The sequence below is a fragment of the Solanum pennellii genome, chromosome 10 (assembly GCF_001406875.1).
Source record: "Solanum pennellii chromosome 10, SPENNV200".
Taxonomy (NCBI): Eukaryota; Viridiplantae; Streptophyta; class Magnoliopsida; order Solanales; family Solanaceae; genus Solanum; species Solanum pennellii.
Window position 1 is genome coordinate 451625 of NC_028646.1, and position 18531 is coordinate 470155.

The 18531-nt window shown below is 35.1% G+C and overlaps 3 protein-coding genes across 4 annotated transcripts; all 3 read right to left on the bottom strand.

Annotated features, from left to right (window-relative positions):
• Positions 1-494: 494 nt before the first annotated feature.
• LOC107032367 (metal tolerance protein 10) lies at positions 495-2906 on the bottom strand. Of its 2 annotated transcripts, none has more exons than XM_015233963.2 (6): positions 2513-2906; positions 2142-2254; positions 1821-2066; positions 1668-1748; positions 1170-1400; positions 495-1062 (listed from the first exon to the last, which is right to left on the bottom strand). In XM_015233963.2, exons 1-6 carry the CDS (start codon positions 2733-2735, stop codon positions 718-720), a joined length of 1239 nt encoding a protein of 412 aa, XP_015089449.1. In that variant the 5' UTR covers positions 2736-2906; the 3' UTR covers positions 495-717. The 2 variants fall into 2 exon arrangements, with proteins under 2 accessions (XP_015089449.1, XP_027767912.1); XM_027912111.1 differs by having other exon boundaries at positions 2142-2289; positions 2513-2626.
• A 1029-nt stretch (positions 2907-3935) lies between these two features.
• On the bottom strand, positions 3936-9517 carry LOC107002617 (glyceraldehyde-3-phosphate dehydrogenase GAPCP1, chloroplastic-like). Its single transcript, XM_015200704.2, has 14 exons — positions 9318-9517; positions 9050-9147; positions 8900-8967; positions 8763-8801; positions 8470-8570; positions 7779-7891; positions 7589-7688; positions 7348-7494; positions 7194-7254; positions 6995-7092; positions 6716-6858; positions 6537-6620; positions 4373-4462; positions 3936-4239 (listed from the first exon to the last, which is right to left on the bottom strand). Exons 1-14 carry the CDS (start codon positions 9378-9380, stop codon positions 4185-4187), a joined length of 1260 nt encoding a protein of 419 aa, XP_015056190.1. The 5' UTR covers positions 9381-9517; the 3' UTR covers positions 3936-4184.
• Positions 9518-11694: 2177 nt separating this feature from the next.
• On the bottom strand, positions 11695-18505 carry LOC107031845 (DEAD-box ATP-dependent RNA helicase 36). The gene is made up of 6 exons (XM_015233332.2): positions 17668-18505; positions 16711-17033; positions 14074-14277; positions 13911-13992; positions 12763-12861; positions 11695-12050 (listed from the first exon to the last, which is right to left on the bottom strand). The coding sequence occupies exons 1-6, from the start codon at positions 18262-18264 to the stop codon at positions 11889-11891; spliced, it is 1467 nt and encodes a 488-aa protein (XP_015088818.1). The 5' UTR covers positions 18265-18505; the 3' UTR covers positions 11695-11888.
• Between the last annotated feature and the right edge of the window lie 26 nt (positions 18506-18531).

An 18531-nucleotide genomic window follows, 5' to 3' on the forward strand; every position in this document is an offset into this window, starting at 1 on the left:
AAATTCATTTATTTAAAAATTTTACTCGCATGATTCATTGACCCGTTTTTCAAAAGTTTGAGCTCACCATTATATCTCATCTCTTATTTAATAACTATAATTTTGCAACTCTTAAATAACTTTAAAAATCTAATTTATGACTGTAATTATACAAGTTAAAGATAAAGCGATACCAAAATTGTATAATTCTCATCAACAACTCATTAGTAATTATGATACTTAAGTTAAAGAAAAGGGCTTTACTTTCTGATATATCGCTCCTCCAGCAAGGAGCGAGAGAACAAATTCTGATCTATTATATCATCTTTTTTCTTTAGAAGCGTTCAAACAATAAAAATAACAAAAACAATCTATCTCAATGACATTCTTTATCTTGATTAAAAAAAGAAGAGTAAATCTTTTGTCCATGATTCCTTTTGGTGCACCCATAGTATTCCTTTTGTTTATAAGATTGAGGTCTCATATTAATAATATGATGTGTGAATTTGAATCAGTATCTGAATATCCGCTTTTTATAAGTTCTGATATACTTCTTGTTTTCAACTAGCTTTTTATTGTTCAATTCAATAATAAAATTGTTACCTTATCAAACAAAGAAACTTCGCTAGATTTTTCTTTCATCTGGACAAAGCCAATGATCTTGAATAATTCATGGATTCAACTCAACATAAATATTATTTTGAGTAAAGGTCCTTGATGCAACTAGTATGTGTGTCATTACACTGTGATTTTGTGTTCTGGCCTGTGAGTGAACTCGAAGTCAATATGGACGAAAGCACGCTCTACTTCAGGGAGTTGCTCCAGTTTTTCTTGCAGTGTTTCACCAATATTATGTGCCTGATTCAAAAACATGTCCTCTGGCAACACTATATCAACTTCCACAAAGTAATTTACGCCAAAAGTATATGCTCTAACCGTGTCAATGTGCTTGATCTCTTCATGATGATTCCATATAAGATAGGTTAATTTCGTAAGAAAGTCTGGTGGAGCTGTTCTTCCTATGAGTACCCCGACATTTTCTGCTACTGTCCTCGCCCACGTGCTAATTGTGTACAGAGCTATCTGAAAGTACAATGTGTATATATATATAAAGACTTCTAAGATTATCAGCAGTGTGAAACAATGTCTTACTACTAATCGAAAGTTGTGACTTGTGATTGTGAACTCACTATGATAGCTCCTGTAGGATCGATCCACCAGTAGAATCGGACTGCTAAGACAGCAGTCACTAATCCAACTGAGTTGGTTATGACATCAAAGAAATGGTCTTGGGCATAAGCTCTTACAATTTCATTTTTGAACCTTCGACAGTAGACCATAAGCAGAAACTTGACCATTGTGACCGAGACCATAATCCCAATCGTCCATTTTTCCTTCTCGTGGTCCATCTCAGGGCGAGACTGATCTCATACACATAGATAGAACCATCCAAACAACAAATGCAGGTTAACAAGTCAAGTGTAATGCAGTTGCTAGAGAAATTGCAATATCTATCCAACAGTAGAAGTACCAAAACCTATCGTTTTGCCCTTCCGTTTCCTAGTATTTCAAAATCGAGGGACAAATTTTAACGATTGATCTCTAGTAGTTGGAATTCAAATTTTCAAAACTCAATCATCATAAGGTAGCAGCTGCTGTGCAAAATCCATTCTCAGCAATTGACATACCTGATTTATGAGTTCTTTTGCAGACTCAAACAGTATTTGTAATCCTAGTGTTGCCATTACAGATGCAAAAACAATAACACCCTGAGCAAAATAGCAACGAATGAGTTAAGAAAACAATAGAACAAATGAATTAAACTGAGTATGATCACGCACCACAGGCTGCATCCTTTTTTTCCCAATAGGATAGTGATACTGATTTGGATTTCTCATGGCATTAGAAGTAAACCACAGAATAAACCCGGATAAAAGGTCTAACAGAGAATCCAACGTCGATGCTATAACAGCCAATGATTTACTCTGAACAGATGCGTATATTTTTGCTATGAATAGTAACACATTAGCCATGTTTGATAAATGAATAGCCATCCTTTCACTCCTAGCAAGCTGCTTCATTTCGTCCTGATAAAGTACACAATTATTGTCAAGAGTCAATTTACGCCTTCTCGAGCAATTTAAAGAAACAAACAAACAAACCTCAGTTAGACTTGCAGGTAAACAACCAGATTCATTAATGGTATCCATCTCATTGAACCCTTCTACAAGCCTTTCCTGCCTTTTGTAATATTCCGCGATTTTACCCTGTTTCCCTGTAAATTATCACGCAATAGAACAGAAATCGCGACTGGAAAATGAATTAGTACTTACTTTTTAAATTTCGAGATTCAAACAAATTTATAATTGACTGTATTTTACATTTGAAGATTTATCCCCAAATTAAACTATTTGACTCTCGAAATTTGAACTGTGCTATATAAATTGGAATCGTTTGAAGATTACATGCCCAAATTAAACTATTTGACCCTCGAAATTTGAACCGTGCTACATAAATTGGAACAGATACATACTGGGAGTGGGAAGGAGACGATGGACACTGAAGCAGCGAGGATCAGAGCGTCGTTGCTCTGGAAGATGAAATTCACTAACGTTAAGCCTCCATGACGCGGAAGATGATGACTGAATCTGATCAACCACCGCCTGGGCAGCCGGAGACAGCAGTTCCGTCCTAAAACTGTCGAACAGAGGGCCGTCATTGCTGCCGCCACCAACATTACTCCGACTGATCTCCATGTTTATAGTAGTCGTAATAGTTACGTACTGATATTACTGAACAATTAGTTTTTCTGCTGTTTATATAGTAAGAGTCATCATCTCATGATTTTTCTTAACCACAATATTTTTATGATAAAATCAGTTAACAATGCATTTTTATATTTGAAAGTTCTTATATATATAAAAAAAAAAATGTTTTTGTTCTTCTTAATTTTCATGTAAAATCAAATAGCTGAGGAAATGAAAAGGCATTTAAATACTTGCAAAAAAATGAATTAAATTACCCTAGTACGTAGAATTGGATTATAAAAATATTGTTTTACTTAACAGTCATCATGCATTTGATATCTAGTCCATTGCAGCACGACAACAGTCATCTATCCACATCTATGTTTTTTTTCTGAGGATCAATAACGTTCTCACTTATCCGTTTCATTTCGAGAGGATTAATAACATTTTCATTTATCCGTCTCATTTCAAGAAGATCAATAATGTTCTCATTACCCTTTAAATAATTCAAACTTTTAACCGACCAGATCGGTGATGAGAGTGTTCAACTACTTGAGCAAGTCTGAATCAGTCGTCATTTAATTAAAGTTGGATACTTTCTTCTTTAATAATGATAAAGTGATAGTATTCCTTTTGAGCACGTAGTAGTTTGATCAAAATTCTATATTTGCCTCAAGAAATATGTTAAGTTATTAATTTAAAACTCAATGATTCGAATGGACTATAACTCTTAACCCATAAACTTTAATTTTAACTTAAGTGAGTACTAGTAAGTCTTATCAGATAAGAAATACGGAGTACGTAGCATTCAAACTTTAATTGGCAATAAAACCAACTACTCCACATATAAACATTGCTGCATGAATCTTGCATCCTTTTTCTTCTTTTACTAGCTTTATGATGCGTCATTCTCCATTATACATTAAAAAACAAGGCATAAAAGTGAAAGAATATGCACTAAACAATCGATTTTTTGTCCTTATCTATTCCAAGTGCTTCATAAAGCACAAATTGGAAGCACCACTTATCCTACAACTACAAGTAGAATACAAATCAGAAACACTTGTTTTTAAACTATTTAGCTTTTGATATCTATAAGCCTTCACGATGACAAACTTCTTTTAACAATGTGAATCAGAGAATCAAGAGTGTAATTGTAGCAGTTAGATATCATCTATTAAGTTCAGCAGTAATCGGCAAATTAACAAATTTTCTGCTCTCCTTTTAAGCAAGAAAATTGCCACCTCTCCATAGTAGCAACAGTATAAAATTACATCCTTGTGAAAAAGACAGCATATAATCAATCATACATGTCCAACTGTTTCATTATTGTAAACTAAAGTACGATAGTAATGAAACTCAATCCATAACCAAAATGGAGCATTCTACTCCACAACTTTTTCAAATACAAAATATTGCTTGCGCCAAACTCTGCAGTAGCTAGTATTATGTTGTATTTCAATGGATGGATGCAACCAACGCCATGTGCTCGATGAGGTCCAATACTCGGTTGCTGCAAAGGTTAAGATTCCAATACAACTTTGTCAACAGTTCTGTGATATAGTAATATGGACAAGGTTTTCAACTCATTTTTTGTCATTAACTTTCTTGTTTGGGACGGTTGGTTCAGAGATAAAAAGCCATACCTGTAACCCCACTCGTTATCATACCAGGAGACGAGCTTCACGAATGATTTGCTCAGGCCTATACCAGCTTTAGCATCAAATATGCTTGATCTACATACCAAATTAATTAATTAGAAATTCAGCATAGCTTCAAATCAGTAGTTGTAGTAGTATATCATTCAAAGTTAAAACTATTAGCAGTTTTGTCTACTTATATCCTACACGCCACTGTCCTCTAATACTCGTGTCCTCAATTCATAGCACAACCCTTTTATCTTTGGATGATTATACTTAAGTGTACCACTTAATGATAGCACTGCCAAATGACTAATTTGTATATAAATGTCGTTACTTATCAGGAGGAATTTTCTATTGTTAATAAATCAATCTGGCATCATATTAAAAAACGTGTTGTTTATTCAGCAAAAGTTGAGATATTGGCTACTCCAAAATACTATTACACTTAGGGGTCGTCTGGTAGGGTGTCTAAGATAGTACCGGATAGGATGTAATGTAATGTTGGGATTAGTTTCTAGCCACTTTCGTTTGGTATATTCAATGAAGTTCTGTATTTAAATATCCATGTATTTATAACCCTGATATTGCTAATACTATGGGTTGCTACTATAGTTGTACACCCCAATATAACTATTAGTTATACATACCTTGAAAACACTATCAAACAAGGTATTATACCATTATATTGGAAGTTCCATCATTCAGACAGACAAGACAGATGCCAGAGGCAAGAAGCTCACAAACACAATTCAAAAGGGAAGTGTGCTTTCAACCTAAGGTGGTGACTTTCCTTGCCGTTCTTTGTGTCTTGAGCCACACAGTCCTCTAGCCCTGCCCCCTTTCCACAAGTGAATTCTCCTTCTAGTCTCTTGACTTCATGAGAAAAGTAGTCGTTGGCTAATAATGTACTACTCCCTCCGTCCCATTTTATGTGGCACCATTTCCTTTTTGGTCGGTCCCAAAAAGAATGTCACATCTTCTTTTATGGTAAGTATTTAAAGGTACAATTCCTCTTTTACCCTTGTTGGTCCCACTTAAGTACTCTAATACATTTATGAGGAGAGAGAAAGGCGAGTTTACTTTTTTGAAGGGCAATTTGGTAAACATTCCAAAGTCTCATTATTTCTTAAACTCCGTGCCGGGTCAAATGTTGCCCCATAAAATGGGACGGAGAGAGTATTATTTTATCTATTACATCCTACCAAACAGCCCCTTAAGGTTAATCATGTCTTACACAAGCACCAGAAGCTCAGATATTAGTATTACTTCATCATCCTTTATTCAGATGAAGGTCAAAAGTGTCTTATACAAGAGCACCAGAAACTCAAATACTTTATCCTCCTTTATTTTATAAGACGAGCTTGACAAACACCCATATAATCATATGTAGCTGAGAAGAGGAGAGCATATCAACCTTTCTCCTCTTCCATACCTAAGCCAACTTTTGAAGACGACAGACATTCCGCTTGCATGCATAATTTAATGAGCTGTTGCAAGAAATCTTCCACTTCCACAAAATAAAGAGAACGAACAGTCATGCAACTCCCCTAACAATTTCTGTACATAGAGGGACATCTTGCTTTCCCCTAATAGTGTTTACCGTGAAACTTTAGAATGAGAAGTTAAGATCACACATAAATTATTTCAAACCGAGAAATTCCCGAGGGCTAGCTGGTGCATGGTTTGAGACTCGGTCGATAATCGACCTGCACTCTTCTACTCTTAGTCACTTAAATACCCGGATTTGACTGCACCAGGGTTTGAACTCATGAAATGCACCAAAACCCAGTGCTCTAACCACTATACAAAAGCCCGTGTGGCAGACAATAAATTATTTTACAGAAAAACATTCAAGAGAAGGACTGCAGAATACGGGTGAATTTGTTTTTCTTTTAAAAAATACGTTTTTGTTTGTGATCTTTTGGGCTCATGAAACTGGAAGTCTCTGAGTAGCACATCTACCCAGGGGCAATAATGGAGTGATAATTATCCACAACCATTAATATGTTTCACATTTTATCTCGTCAAAGGTGCAACAGGAAACAGATATATGGAAGCATTCAGAGAATATGAACTTCTAAATCACATTAGATCTCCCTGGCTATATGACAACTATTCCCTAAGATTACCGTGTTAGAGATCAAAAGAGGAGAATGAGCAAATCTACCTGAAATCGCCAACAAAATCATTTGAGACAACATCCTCGTCTGTGTAACCCAAAATGCCTTTAAGTGGACCCTCTGATGCATACCTAGAGCAAAGAAAGCACTAAATCAGGCAAAGTGGCCCAAAAACACGATTGCCCATTAAACAAGAGCCAAATGATAGAGCATATAGAAAGCGTACTTTATCGCTGCTTTCACATCATCATAAGAAGCACTTTTATCTAGCCGGCAAGTCAAGTCAACAACAGAGACATTAGGTGTTGGGACACGGAACGCCATTCCAGTGAGCTTCCCATTCAATTCTGGCAGAACTTTTCCTACAGCCTATAATCAAAGAGGAACATTTATCTTCCAACACGAAATTGAACTTGCCCCTCTTCCCCCCACCCCAATAACCAAAAAAAAGAAAAGGAAAGAGAATCAGAAAAGGTAAATAATATATCAAGAACTTATGTAATACCTTAGCAGCACCAGTTGAACTAGGAATGATGTTTTGCCCAGCACCACGGCCTCCTCGCCAATCCTTCATTGATGGCCCATCAACAGTCTTTTGGGTAGCTGACCATGATATCAATTTAAATACAACATCCGAAGAATGTAAACAAACAAAAGAGAAGGTAGACATGGTTTACATGTGTGTTAAGCAAGAAGAGACATACCTGTTGTTGCATGCACAGTAGTCATTAATCCCTCAACAATGCCAAACTCTTCATGAACCACCTGCAACGAGAAACAGCATCGGAAAGACCGTCAAAAGTGGAGAACAAGCAAATCATGTGTGGTTGTTCAATTAAGCCAGTTCTTAAGCCAAACCTTGGCAAGGGGAGCAAGGCAATTGGTAGTACAGCTAGCGTTAGAAACAACATCCATGTTGGCTTTGTAAGTTTTCTCATTCACTCCTACCACAAACATAGGTGCATCAGCTGATGGTGCTGAGATTACGACCTTTTTTGCACCACCCTGCACAATCAAACAAAAAGTATCAACACAAGAGCTGCATGAATAAGGTGGGCAAAGAAAGAGCGTTTAAGGCCAGCAATAGCATGTCCTCCACCTTCTTATGTGCTGAGGCCTTATCAATAGTTGTGAAGACACCAGAAGATTCAACAACATAATCTGCACCTAAATCACCCCATGGAATATCTGCGGGATCCCTGCATCAAGAGAAGTTTGCATGAGGGATAGCAATAAACTAACATGATTTATCTTTTTTTTTTGTTTTACTTGTACCTTAATTGACATACCTTTTGCTACTGACTTTAATCTGCTTCCCATTGATTTCCAAAGTAGAGTCATCCAGGACACTGATGGATCCACTGTAGACTCCATGAGTGGAATCATACTTGAGCATGTAAGCCTAAAATGAACAAACAGAAAATGTTACATCTTTAACCCATAAGGTGTTTTTTTTCTTTTGATATGATCAGAACCCCTGTGGTTCATCCTCACTTTGCTCCCTTAGTGATAAATACAGTTAGAGATTCTTCACTGATTCATTGCTAGGCTATCCCTCCCTTGTCAGCTATACCACAGAGAGCTAAAAATCTACTCGCAGAAGTACATAAAGGACAATTGAGAAGGAACTCTTGTGCAGGAAAGGAAGGTGTGGTCCCATCAAAAGATGAAAAGCACAAAATACAGGAGGAGGAGGAGGAAGAAGTAATTCATAAATGCAGAAACAAAAAGAAATATAATGAACTATTTGTTTAATGATGGTGCTTTTTAAATGTATCCTTGTTAATATCAGGAAAGTCCATTCAATTGACAACCCTTCCTATTAAGGTGTTAATACTTAAGTTCGACATACTAACATCAGCAGAAGTCCTAGCAACGCAATATTAATTTCTACAGAGCTTATAGAACAGGGCAATTAACACTACCAATCCCAATTCCATGCAGAATCACACACCATATTTTCATGGGATACATTCTTACCATATACTTTGCATCGATAAATGGGTCATTAACGGCGACCACTTCAATATCATCCCTGAATGTTGCAATTCGTAATACCAATCTTCCAATACGTCCAAAACCTGCAATGTTTGAACAACTTAGACATACATTTCTGCAGGTAATGTAACAACCATATATGTTCACACTAGAAATTTGATATAAACTTCTACAAGTGACAGAAAATCAAGAGAACATCTTAAACAAAGCAGCTAATATTTTCAACTCTAGAACCTTGAGAACTACATAATCTAAAGCAAAACGAAGCAACATACCATTTATGCCAACCTTTGTCTTCCCACCAGTCTGTGACCCTGAGCAAATGCCAAACAAATTCAAGCATATCAACAACACATCCATTTGATCATCAAATCACAACGTTTAAACTTAGAAATGTAAAAAAAAAAATTACTTGGAACTGTTGGAGGCAGCTCAGTAGCAGTTGCTCTGACAGGTTGAATACTACAGGCACCAGATTTTCTGCAGGTTTAACTTTTGTATATCAGCTCTTTTCTCTTTACTTAGTAACGAAAATCAAAGATATTTAAACACAATCACTCACTGTAAAGACGAAGATTGCAAAATTGTCACAGCATCTCCGAAGATAGACGATTGTAATTTAACAGAATTACTACTATGATGAAGTCCTGCACATGATACCTGAACAAACTCATAAAAAGTCAAAACACTTCCATTAATACATAAACTAAAAAAATAAATCAAAATGCAGCTGAAGAAATTCAGATCGACTGGTAACAAAGCTTACAACGAACGCAAACAAAACAAAGTTGAAGAAAATGAAACATAGATCCAAATAACAGCATATTTACCTGAGATCGATGTGAAGGTCGAACTACGGAGGCGGTAGGTTTGAGAAGAGAAGAAAAAGCCATTGTAATGAATACGAGAGAGTTTGGTGAATCTCTATGCAACTGTGTTTATATACTGTTGTCAAAAACCCTAGACAAAGGAGAAAAAAAAAAGGAAATGAGAAAATGAGCGGAGATTCTAAGAAGCTGTTGTATTGTTGTACAGTACACAGGGAGGGGGAAGTAACCAGCTGAACCCATAATGGGCCGGGCCGGGCCGGGCCGAATATATATAACACATGTGTGGAGTTGACTGGGCCGACAGATGGGCCCGCTTACATGTCTATTTAATTGGATTTTGCCTTTTTGACCTCTTAACTTCAAATCACCCTTTTTTTTTTTTTTTTTTTTATAAAAACTCATGTTTCATGTGGGGAGAGAAATGGACATTAACAAAAATAAAAATGCTACCACCTTCAAAATCGAATCGACAAAAATTATTGAGTTATCGGTAAATGAATTATTAATGTAAAGATTTCGATAATGATTTTTTAATTATTATTATTGGATGTTTGTTTTCTAATTGTTTGAAGTATTTTTTAATGGATTGATTGATAAATCAGTCGTAGGTTAAATAATTATATTTATATTGTAGTTTCATATTTTTATTCTTAGGTTGTCTTAATTTTTTTATTATTCTAAAATGTGACAGTATTTTGATTTTGAGTTTTGAGCAAGATACATTTCTCGATATATGATTGAGAAGATGAACCAACATTATTAATTTGAGTCATTTATTGAACAACTTAGTCGGCAAACAAATTTGACAAAAAAAATTTAAAGAATTTGATGAATATAAATGGTAAAGTATGAAATGATTTGAAATAATAACATATTTTATGTTGATATAAGTTTAAGTGGTTTAAAAAGTAATGATATGAATTATAGATTTTATTTACAAATAAAATACATGGTTAGTAGAGATTATTTTGCAAAATCTAAATTTATGAATCAATTTTTATATTAAAACTTTTTAAATCACAATATAAAATGAAACCAACTTAAAATTATATATTCAAACACATACTAAAATATAAAATAAATTATATAAACTGAGTGTCTTCGAAAGAAGTAGCAAGCAAACCGGGCCAGGGCGGGCCTAACCTAACATGAAGAGGCCCGTAAGAAGATGCGGGTTAGGTGTAGTAAATGTGAAAGGGAGGATGGATGTTGGATTTGCACCTGATGGATGATGTGATATATATATTTGTACATGGAAATAATTCATTTTTAATATCATCATCTTTTAATTAATATAAAATTTACATTTTTATATATAGTACATTGATCATTAATACTAGAAAAGTCAAATATGATTCTCAACTACGAATATTAAAAAAAAGTCGATTAATGATTTGATTTGATATTGAAAAAAAATTTAATTATATGTGGGTTGATTTAATTTTAAAGAACTAAAGAAAAGTTAATTCGGAATCAAATCAATCTGACATTAATATGTATAATTTTTAAATTTATATTATACATAACTTTGATGTAATTTCTAAACATTACTTATACGTTTTTATAATTTTATAGTCCATTAAATATTTATAAATCTAATAAAGCTCAATTCAAAATCAAATCAGTGCTAATGTCAATAAAATAATTAATCAACACTAAGAATTCAAAAATATTGAATATTTTTTCTTTAGTTTTACATTGATTTTGACATTTAAAATATATAATCTAATTTTAATTTTTCTTTAATGTTTAATCATGTAACTACTCCCTCCGACAGAAATGTTTGTCATGTTGCGCTTCTCGAAAGTCAATTTGACTAATTTTTAAAGGTAAATTAAATCACATTAATTCGATGCTTTAAACAAAAAAATTAGATATTCTAAAACTATATGAAAAGTACTATAGATTACAATTTTTTCATATTAGTATGACGAAAAAAATGCATCTTAAAATGTTAGTCAAAATTTTTATAGTTTGACTTAAAAATAAAAACCATGACAAACAATACCAGACGAAGGGAGTAATACTTATCGGACTTATTTTACCAGTATTTAGTACTTTTAAATTATGATCATTTTCATTATCACTTATCAATTTGCAATGTTTATTTTATACAATTTCATTATTATTTTTTATTGAATATTTTAGTATCATCACTCATCTCATATTTTGTGTTAATTTCTTAAGAAGTACCTAAGATAATTATGTTTTATTTAGACTAAAGAAATACCTAAAGCACAAATTAATTATATATTTGTATGAATACTTTATCATCCAATGTTTATTATTTTGATTTAATTTGAATTTTTAAAAATTCAATACAAACAATTTGATTTGGTATTTGAAAAACTCAAACCAACAACGAAAAAGCCCAAGATTGAAAACCCAAATATCATTAATTCGATTTTGTTTATAAATTTAAAAATTTGATACAAATGGTTTGATTTAATTTTTGAAAAATCTGAACCAAACCCAAATCACATATACATCTCAGCTACTTGTGTAAAATAGAACTCTCTTATATAAAAAAAAAACTCTCTGCTCCTAAGCTATCCACAAATATAGGAGATCTCAAACTTCTATATCTTTTGTTACTCTTTCTCTTTTCTGCTTTTTGCTCTTTCCCTTTCTCTCATTTTGCATTTTCTGTTTCTGGGCTTTACGACTTTCTGCTTTCTCCTCAAACCCATCATCCATCATCTTCATTGATGCAACACGCTTCGCCTTGTAAACCTTCACATGTCACAAAAGTTCATGTCAAGCTAAAAGAATTTCAACCAATTGAAGGAATCTAAAATTAGTACTGAACACTTGAGGCGTATTTGGTTTGACATAAGTCATTTTCTGGAAAACGAAAAGATGTTTACTGGTATTTGGTTGCAAACCAGATATTGTTTTGATGTAACACCATTAGGTTAAGGCAAGGATATGAAGTTGAGAGATGTGATAGTAGTGAAAGACAATGACTTTGACCTAAAGTAAAGGGAAGTCATTCTCCCTCTTTTGGAGCAAAATATTTCCCCTCAAGTATCAAGTACCAGAAAATAACTTATGTTTTGAAAACTATTAAGAACACACCCTTTAAGCCTGTCGGTACTCTTTGCCCTTTGCATCGAGGTATTTAATACAGGTATTCAAGAATACTTTTTGCCATACCAAATACACCTTTAAGCCTGTTGGTATTGTATCAAGGTATTAATACAGGTATTGAAGAATGTTTTCTGCCACACCAAATGCACACTTTTAAGCCTGTTGGGTACTTATTGCATCAAGGTACTCAATACAGGTAATCAAAAATATTTTCTGGCATACCAAACACACCCTTTAATCCTGTGAGATACTCATTGCATAGAAATATCCAAAGCAGGCAAATAAAACTGACATCCTAAACTTATTAAATTGGCCAGACATTTTCAAAAAGGGGAAAAGAAGGTATCTGTCTTACCTTTGATATATCATCAAGCACCTCATTCTCTTTACAATCAAATTTCTCCAATTGTTTCCCAAGCACCGCTTCTATTTCATGAATGAGATCCACATCATTCTGCAAGAAATAATCTTTACACTAAGCAAACAAAAGAATAAATTTGAAAGCTTCAAGTCCTAGAAGTTCCTGATTAGTCCTAAGGCAAAGAAAAACATTCATAAAGCAAACATTATTATTGGTGTATACCCTAACACCTTTTCCGTGATATGGGTAAGTAAGCTTGACGAAATAAAAGGAAGAGGACTTCACTCAGAGAAAACCAGTACTAATACTGAATCACACTTATTAGCAACACACCCTTTTGACTAAAGGTCTGTCGATTCAATTTCTTCATTTCCAACTTAAACACACTTCTTTTCTTCTCCCTTTTGGGATGGACTACAACCCAAAATCTAACTGTCAGGTATTTTTGGTAAGATCTAATTGTAGATTGATGAAATGGGTACACGACATGAAGCAACAGATGAGGCCAAGCTTGAGACTGAAGCTCAGGACAAACTCGATATCAAAAGTAAAGCCAAGTTGCGTCCAAGAACTTGAAAAAAAGAAGAAGATTAGGAGGCAAATTCGAAAGCAATGAAGCTCACTCATGAATTGAATTGGAAAGAGGATGAGCACGATGTAGCGAAACAATTCTATGAAGCAATCGAGTCAAAACTAAAGGAACAAGAGACTGCTGTCAACCATTTAAGCTAACTTGAAAAGCTTTGTGCTGACTATGCTGAGATGCTTTGAAAATGTGAAGAAAATAGCCGGTCAGCAATGGCACTAGATGGTGCTAATGCAACCAATATCAATCAAGAACAATATATTCATCCTATCAAACAAGAAATTGAAAGGCTAAGGCCTGCGTAGACTTCACAGAAGAAAAAGGCATCAGAAGCTGATAGGAGAGCCAACGCAAGAAAATACTGAGAGACAATGATGAATGCTACTGGAAATGGATGATGAAAAAAGGAAGTTTGCAGATCAACTAAACAAAAGGAACAGTGCAGTCATCTAGAGGATGCTCATGGCAAGCTCAGGCAACAACTTCAAAATTGTGAAGAAGAGAATAAAGGGCTGGTATTGCCTTTAGATGGTGCTAATTCAGCAAAACTTCTCACCTGAGTAACAAAGCTGACAGCAAGTCCACCTCGTCCAGCTCTTGCAGTACGTCCAACACGATGAACATAATCCTGTGGATACCTGCAGTAAACAATCACTACATTTATAACGTTAAACTCTTTTAAATTAACTTGTAATGGAAAGATACAATCATATTCGCACCTTGGAATGTCATAATTTACCACCAGATCAACTGTTGGAATGTCTAAACCACGACTCGCGACATCAGTAGCGACCAATATTGGGACCTGGCCAGATTTGAATTTATGAAGAGCAGAAAGCCTCAGTGACTGGGACTTGTATGAATGCAATGCAGCAGCATCAATTTCGAGTTCTTCCAACAACAAGCCCAAAAGCTGACAACTCCTAGTCAAAATAGTAAAACATGACTGTGAATGTACAGAAAGCATTCTTTTATTTTTTACGATTGATAAGTAAAGCATCAACGAGTACTGTCACCTCTAAGATTATGATACTTGTTCGAAACTAGTCTGCATACCTAAGTGTTGTACATACTTTCACTTATTGAAATCTACGCCTTAAGAGATCTTTTTTTGTTTTATCTCTTATTTTTGGTGAAATAGTTGATCTTGGTAGTATCATTTCCTCTCTATACCACGAACGTTTAGGGGGGGGAGGGGGTATGGTCTGAGTACATCCTACCCTTCCCAGGCTCCACCGGTAGGATTACACTGAGTGTGCTGTTGTAGTTAGTCTTGGTAGATCACAGTAGCCGAGTCACACCCTTTTACATACTTATGAGTTGTGAGACTGATCGGGGTGCTATTAGTGAAAGGAATACTGGATTTTTCATTCACTAAAAAACTGTATTGCATGCCAATAAAAACATAAAAAGAATACAAGTTGAAGAAGTTTTTGAATTAATTTTGTTTTATCAACCGAGCAACTTATACTATTCGAGACTTGAGAGGGTAGATAATTCCTTTTTTTTAATGTAAGTTTCCAATACGCCTCTCAGCTCTTTGTATATGACCAAATTCATTTTTCATGAAAAACCTTATAATTATGATTAGCAACAAGAATCAAACCCGAATCTAGCACCTTATCTAATTCAATACCATGTTGAACTTATAAAATGTTATGCAGTTTTATTACTGTAAATGCCCACGCACTAAGTTAGTACTGGTAAAAAACGGGACACTCCAGGTACAAAACAGATAAAAACAGACTAATACTGTAAGCTTTGGTACCATGTCGAGTTGTGTGCACCACCTCTTAAAAGCTTGTGCTATTAGAGAGAGTCAAGATGCATTAATTTATTTAGATAGGTCTCAAACATGAATTCTCTGCTTTTCATATTCTCGACAGTTTTGTCTGACAAACATTGCATGCCACAGCAGAAGAATAGAAACTATCATTTAGTAGGGTAATGCTGAAAAGAAAACACACATTTTTCCTGTTTCCATATACTCTCAGTTCTTTCTGTTCTCAGATATATCTTTCTCGTACTACATGCGTAACTAGAATGTCGTATTTTATACAATTTTCATCCATCACACAAAAGAGAAGTTAAGAAATGAACCGTGTATTCATGTATCTTTGCACATTCTCTTTAAGAGCGTTTTCGGAATGATGGAAAATAAGTGAATTTCTTACTTATTTTCTTGTGCTCGGTATGTTAGCAAAAATTATAGTCCTAAAGGATGTGAATATAGCCTAGACTAGACAAATACTATGGGCGGTGACCGGTGGGGAGGGTAGGGGTGTGCGGTGGTGGGAATGGGGGTGAAGATAAGGTGTGCTAGAGAGTGGGAAGGACATAAACACGAGGGAAGTCATTTTCCTCACTTATAAAGAACTTGTTTTCCTAGAAAAAGAAATTACAAAAATTTTAACCAACCGAACATCGAAAAATTGTAAACTGTTTTCTGGTAAATATTTTCCCTCATACCGAACACACCCATAGTCTCTGCTAATAAACCTCGCAACTACCAAATTTTCTGACCATATCTACACCTAATTGGTCAATATGACTAAATAACTGTATAAATCTTAGCTTATACAGTTGGGGAGAAGTAAGGGTGGGAGCTGCAGATAGAGATAGATGGAGGATTGTCCCAGCCTGTATTTGGTGGATTGTTTGGAAAGAAAGAAATGCTAGATGTTTTGGGAGCAAGAGTTGTGATCTTCAAAAGATCAAAACTAAATTGTATCAGGATCTTTTGTTTCTGGTGCAACCAAATGTATTTAGAGGACATTGAATCCATTATTGATATCCTAGGTTCCTGTTAGGATTCGGATTCAGATTCAGTTTTTTTACTTTTTGACAAGCTGTAAATATGGTTTAGTGCAACCCAAGCACTGGTTTCAATGAATATACACAATGTTACCTTCTCAAAATAAAATAAAAAAATCCTAGCTTATCTTTTATCAGCAAGAAGTTTCCAATCAGAAAAAATGAAAAACATAGAGTAATGCAAATATCATATTACCAAGAGGAATGTCAGAGTCACCAAAACAAATGAAACTTTTAACATAACAATTGGACCTTTACATAAGCTACAGACAAATCCCCAGTCAATAATTAAAGTTGTGACCCTGTGCATAGTTAGACAATAGAATCGTAATGGGAGTCATATTTTGACTATCCTTTCACACATGCAAACCACTCAAAAGAATTTTCATATGAAGCTACAATAACCCGAATAAAGCATGTGACTGTTCAATATTTATTGGATTGATAAGATATCCCTAGTGGTAATGCTTTAATCTATTCCATGACTACATAAGAGAAATTTAATTAGTAAAATGAGTCTAGGGATTCAGAAATAATTCTACCTGCAGGTGGAAACAAAAATAATTGCAGAGCGAACGTCTATATCTTTGATTTTGGATAAAATGTATTGCAGATAGACATCCTTCACATTTTTTGGAATAAAAATGTACTGCTGCTTAAGTGATTCTACAGTCTTGAATCCCTCATATGCCTCATAGAAATATGCTTTGTTTGCAGAAAGCTCAAGTAGCGTCTGCAGGTTGCTAGTCATTGTTGCAGAAAACAGAAGAGTTTGTCGATTCTTCGGCAAACACTGAAAGATTGCTCTCAACTCCTCTTCAAACCCTACGTCTAGAACTCTATCTGCTTCATCCAAGACAAGGAACTGAAAGGCAACATACAAATAAGCGTTCACAATTGAAGAGAATTTATTCTGTGCATTTTCAAATATTAAACTAACGGTATAGTAAAGGAGCCTGACAGGAACATGGGACTTCAAGTAAATAAATTCACCCTTCAGGATATGATGCCAGCCATAAACACAGAAAACACATAAAACAAGGAAAATGATTTTTGCTCTTCTTGTCTCCATGAAATAAAGTGTGTCTAAAACTTCATTTGTTGCTCTTCTTTTTCCTGGCCCTTACGGAAAAAGATTTCAGAGGGCTCAAAGATGATCATTACACAAATTCGGAACTTATTTTTTTGCAAAACCTGCCTTGCTGCTATTTGCCTGTGAAGCTCTACGAGTACTTTTGTGTACCCACATATCAAAATAATTCTCGTACATCGATTATCAAAGAGGTAAAAAGCTTTTTTGTATTATTTTTGACAAAAACTAGTACTGTGACAGTGCACTGATTATACAAATCTTCCGACAGGCATCTTTAAATGAAATCTCCTTAAAAATGTACCCTTTGGACCTTAGTTCATCTCAATTTATTCTTTCCTCTCAAAAATAGTTTCTTTTAGCTACAATAATGGAATTCTAAGAACTAAAAAGAGCTCTTAGTTTTTACCTTAGTTTTGGAGAAAACTGGGGGAATATCAGGATTCTGTTCAATGAGAACCTTAATCCTTCCGGGAGTTGCTATCACCACATGAGGTCTTTGCATCAGAGTCTTAGTCTGGGTTATCATATCCATTCCTCCCACAATCACAGCACACCGCAAATTCAAGCAGGATCCCAGGGCCCGAAACTGCTCGGCAAGCTGAAAGGCAAGCTCCCGTGTCGGAGTAACCACAAGACAGGACACCCCATAAGGATCTTCAGCTAAACGATGAAGAATAGGCAATGCAAATGCAGCTGTTTTTCCACTACCAGTCTGAGCTAAACCTAACACATCCTGTCCGGAGAGTATTCTGGGGATACAGTGATATTGTACAGGAGTGGGTTTCTTCATGCCCAGCTCATTACAGGTCTGTACAGCCCACCCGGCGAGGCCTAAGTCAGAGAAGGTGATATGACTAGGGGTAGGACCAGAGTTAGTCTCCTTGTCAAGCTGCTTTGGGGTTTCTTCAATGGAGGTTGGAGCAGGAACGAGTTTTTTTGTGGCCGATTTAGTTTTCCGGGAGAATAAGGGAAAATTCTCATCCACTTGGACTTCCTCTTCCATTGTATACAGAACTCAACTAAGGTAACTGTTATTAGGGTTTCACAGAGAAATTCCGATAGACTCTGAGAAAGTTGCGATTATCGGAGATAAGACAGTGCCGGAGACAGAGATGGAAGACGGCGGCTTTCAGTTTTCAGCCTATAAATGGGCCGATTTGGAAAAGCCCAAAATAAATCTATTAATTTGGGTTTAAGTTGAATGCAACCCTATTTGAAAGATAAAATAGATATCAAATATCAAACGACAAAACAATTCACTTTCGCATAT